At 44.0% G+C, this 4,251-nt stretch overlaps 1 protein-coding gene across 1 annotated transcript in view; it reads left to right on the top strand.

The window, feature by feature from the left end:
* Positions 1-4,251, top strand: part of sspo (SCO-spondin) — a 96,780-nt gene that overhangs the window by 25,667 nt on the left and 66,862 nt on the right. Inside the window, exons 25-31 of the mRNA XM_042214465.1 lie at positions 456-565; positions 655-804; positions 2,297-2,390; positions 2,485-2,694; positions 3,178-3,383; positions 3,571-3,685; positions 3,841-3,962. Of these exons, the coding sequence (XP_042070399.1) occupies positions 456-565; positions 655-804; positions 2,297-2,390; positions 2,485-2,694; positions 3,178-3,383; positions 3,571-3,685; positions 3,841-3,962 (1,007 nt within the window). The remainder of the gene's footprint in view (positions 1-455; positions 566-654; positions 805-2,296; positions 2,391-2,484; positions 2,695-3,177; positions 3,384-3,570; positions 3,686-3,840; positions 3,963-4,251) is intronic.

Genomic DNA, 4,251 nt, shown 5'->3' with positions numbered 1-4,251 from the left:
GTTTATGTCAGAACCGGTGCCATCATGGCACCGGACACCGGTACCCATCCCTAATCATCAGCTGTATCTGCTGTCTGAAGTATCTAGTTTCACTTTACAGATTTGTTTGAGTAAAACGGTCCGTACCCTTTTGCAGTTTAGCAAACAATCCCTGTTTTTATGAGCATAAACTGAAATCTGATTAAACTGAGGCAAGAACAATGACTGTTTATGATATCAATTATCATTTGGTAAAAGAAAATTTTACTTGACCAAGAAAAATGCAATCTTCAGTCACTGGGTTTTAGTTAAAAAAACAAACTGTCCGCTGTTACAAAAATGATTACAGGACTGCCACCAGCGAAGCATGCTGCTTATACAGCTGTTAGTAAGGAAAAATGTAACCAAGTCATTCTAAAACTGTGTATTTGGAGTAACAGTTTAAAGGTAGCTTTGTTGTTTGTCACGTGTTTTAGCTGTGACTCAGGTGGAGACTGTGAGTGTCTCTGTACAGCCATCGCTACCTACGCCGAAGAGTGTAACCGGCGAGGGGTCTACATCCACTGGCGGTCCCAGGAGCTCTGTCGTACGTTGGGGACCATCCTGCACACACGCCCATACCTGAACTAATGTCCGGGGCACACTTTCTCTAACTTTAACTTCATCTTCCTGTAGCTCTGCAGTGTGACAACGGGCTGGTTTATGATCCCTGTGGTCCAGCTTGCTCGCGGTCATGTCCAACCATTCAGCAAAGTCCACATTCCAGCTGCGATGTTGTTTCCTGTGTGGAGGGCTGCTTCTGTCCTGCAGGCACTGTCCGACATGGTGAGACAGACTCTGCTCTGTCCATAGCTGTGATGTATAAAACTGAACACTACAGTTGACTCTGTATCGGTATTTTAATGTGACAAAGCAGAACTTGAAGCCACATGTCAGAAGAATGAGAGGAATGGGTGCTGAACGCCTAATACAACATGCATATGTGTGGGAAGTTAAACTAGGGCGATTTGCTTCTTTAGTTTAGAACTTACAGCCTTATACTACATGCAGAACAAAAACCAACTAAAAACTGAGTGATGTGCACATTCACACACACTGCACAGCAGCAGTAACTTCACTTCAATCCAGTTTTCAGGACTGGTGCAGGAAGAGGACCCAAACGTGGGGTTCTGAGACAAACAAGAGACACAAAGGCTGAAGGCAAATGTTAAAAATCCAAAATATTCTCCTTCAGGGCAAAAACACAGGAAACAGAAGGTGAGCAAAGCATAAGAATGACAAGCAGTATAAACAGGCTAGAGGCAAGCACAGACAGGAACACAGGTATAGAAAACAGACACTCCAACAAACACTCACTGAGGTTTGAAATAGGACAGGTCACCAGAGAAAGAGAGACACGTGGGGATCAGCTGAATCTAATTCAGGTAACAAGACATGAAAGTAAAACTAAGACTAAAAGGTGCAAGACACAAATGACTGTCAAAATAAAACAGGAACTAACTAATCTCGTTAAAATAACGTTAACCCCTAACTGCATTAACGCGGTGAATCTTGGTTAGCGAGTTAACGCGGATCGCCCCGTGCGTGGGGCTGCACGGCGTCAACGCGTTAGCGTGGTTAGCTCGTTAGCGCCGTGCTGCGTTAATGCGATTATAGCGTTAACGTCATTGTAACGAGATTAATGCTGACAGCACTAGAAGTAACCTAAACAGGTAATGCCTAAAGCAGAGACAAAGACTCGACGAGATTAAAGAAACATGAGGGAGGCGGAAAAGTATAAGATACCAAAAGACTCACAGCAGGAAGGAGTTTATAATCACTTAGTAACTACTTACAACATCACAAGTGAAGAAACTGACAACCAATAAGCAAAACCAATAACCAAGGAATCAAAATACTAAATAAATACAAAATGTAAATAATAAAATGGGAACGTAGTAGCGAATACTTAATAAGGATATATTCAAAACGCAGGACTACAACACCAAGCAGTCAGGAGGTGCTAGAAAATGCTGTGGCTTCTTTTTCTGCACAGCCAATGGGATTATATACATATTCCAGGTTTATCATCACTGCTGAAATATTAATGCCGTGATCTGACTTGTCTCGGTGTCATGCTGACAGAAACACGTGTAAAAACTGCTCTTACACTGAGTACTATTTTTGCTTCTTCACCAGACCAGAGTATTTGAAACCAGCTGCGTCGCACCACTAAAATTAAGTAGCTGCAACTGTTTTGGATGTCTTTTTTCAGTCTAACCCACAACGACCCACTGCCGTCTTTACGTTCTTTGTCTGTATGCTTTTTATGAAACAGGCGACAGCTGTGTAGCTCCCAGCCAGTGTCCGTGTGAGTGGGATGGCTCCTTGTTTCCAGCTGGAGCTGCTGTCACTCAACACTGCCAGAACTGGTCAGTCTTTCTGAACATTTATAAATGTGTATTCTTTGTTTTTGTCTTTGGTAAATAAGCTGTCCATAAAAACCTTTTGCCTTTGTGTGTTCAGCTCCTGTGAGGAGGGTGTTTGGAAGTGTGACGGTGTGGCTTGCCCTCCTCCCTCCCCTCCCTGTCTGGAGTCAGAGTTTACCTGTGCTGGGGGACGCTGCATCCCCACCCAGTGGGTGTGTGACAATGAAGACGACTGTGGTGACGGTTCAGATGAGATTTGTCCATCCACCTGCTCCCCGGACCATTTCCACTGTACCAGCACACCGAGGCGAGTCCAAATTAACTTTATTAAAAGGATTAATTTCCTGTGTGCGGCAGTATGAAGGCTCAAACATGTCTGTTGTTGTGTAAAGTTTTACCAGAGCTTGAACCCCTTTAGCCTCCAGTTCTCCATGTGCCAGGCAGAAGACATTTATTTTTGTTTTCATGATTTATTCATTTTGAATGCTAACTGCTGTGGGGTAGCTTACACCCTCTAAATAACAACATTTTACATACATATGACCAAACTGCACTGCTGACTGTTCTCCAATTTACTCCAAAGCACATCTTTATCTTACTGTGAGACACACTCTCAGACACTTCATCCAATCACACTGAGCAAAGCCGTTTATGCTAGCAGTAGCTGATTTGTATGTCATCACACTGTGCTAACATGTCCTGGTCAGGTTTATGTTATGTTGAAAGAATCAGTCTTTCTTTGCCACAAAATCACTGGAGAGAATTAAGTAAATGAACCCCAACCCTGCAGTGGACCATGTTTGAACCTGGCTCTGCGTTGTGATGGCCACCCAGACTGTGCTGACCAATCAGATGAGGAGTTCTGTGGACCTGCCACCCCTGTGCCCCTATGCCCACCTGGGGAATTTCAGTGTGCAAATGGAAAGTGTCTGCCAGCCAGCCGTGTTTGCGATGGATGGCTGGACTGTGGCTTTGCTGATGGATCTGATGAGCAAGGTAAACTATCAAAAAAACCTTTTCTTCAAGGAATGCGCTCTATCAGAAACTTGCCTCAGCAGCATACTGTAAAAATGAATTTCCATGAAGTCTTTGTGAAGCACTGTGTCCTGTTCGCAAATTTCTTTGTACATTTAATGACAGCAATAACTGTGAATTGTGATGAACTTTACTTTTCTCGGCCCAGACTGTGGTGTGGTTTGTGATGAAGGGGAATTCCTGTGTGCGGGGGGACGATGTATTCTGTACCTCCATCGATGCGATGGCCACGATGACTGTGGGGACCTCAGTGATGAGAGAGGGTGTGTATTATGAAGTTTGATGCTCTGCACTGGTCTAGTTGTTTTAGTCTGTTTTACAAAGACCATATAAGATGGTTAGTAGAAGATTTTGTTTTCTTTTTGTGTTTACTACGACCATTCATCTGCACGAACATTTCACATGACTGTCTTTGTAGCTGTGTGTGCGCACCAGGAGAGTTTCAGTGTCGAGGAGACCAGTGCGTTCCCGCAGACAGAGTGTGTGATGGAACCAAAGACTGTCCCTCTGGAAGCGATGAGGCTGTTTGTCCAAGTAAAGGTACAAAAAACCCCAGAGTAATATAATAACCATCGATCCATCCATCCATCCATGCATCCATCCATCCATCCATCCATTCATCCATCCATCCATCCATCCATCCATCCATCCATCCATTCATCCATCCATCCATCCATCCATCCATCCATCCATTCATTCATCCATCCATCCATCCATCCATCCATTCATCCATCCATCCATCCATTCATCCATTCATCTATCCATCCATCCATCCATCCATCCATTCATCCATCCATCCATCCATCCATCCATCCATCCATCCATCCAT

The sequence above is a fragment of the Haplochromis burtoni genome, unplaced genomic scaffold (genome assembly GCF_018398535.1).
Source record: "Haplochromis burtoni strain Fernald_Lab_line unplaced genomic scaffold, NCSU_Asbu1 Contig_569, whole genome shotgun sequence".
In the NCBI taxonomy this organism is placed as follows: domain Eukaryota; kingdom Metazoa; phylum Chordata; class Actinopteri; order Cichliformes; family Cichlidae; genus Haplochromis; species Haplochromis burtoni.
The sequence above is the reverse complement of the archived record's forward strand: the minus strand, read 5'-3'. Positions and strand labels throughout refer to the sequence as shown.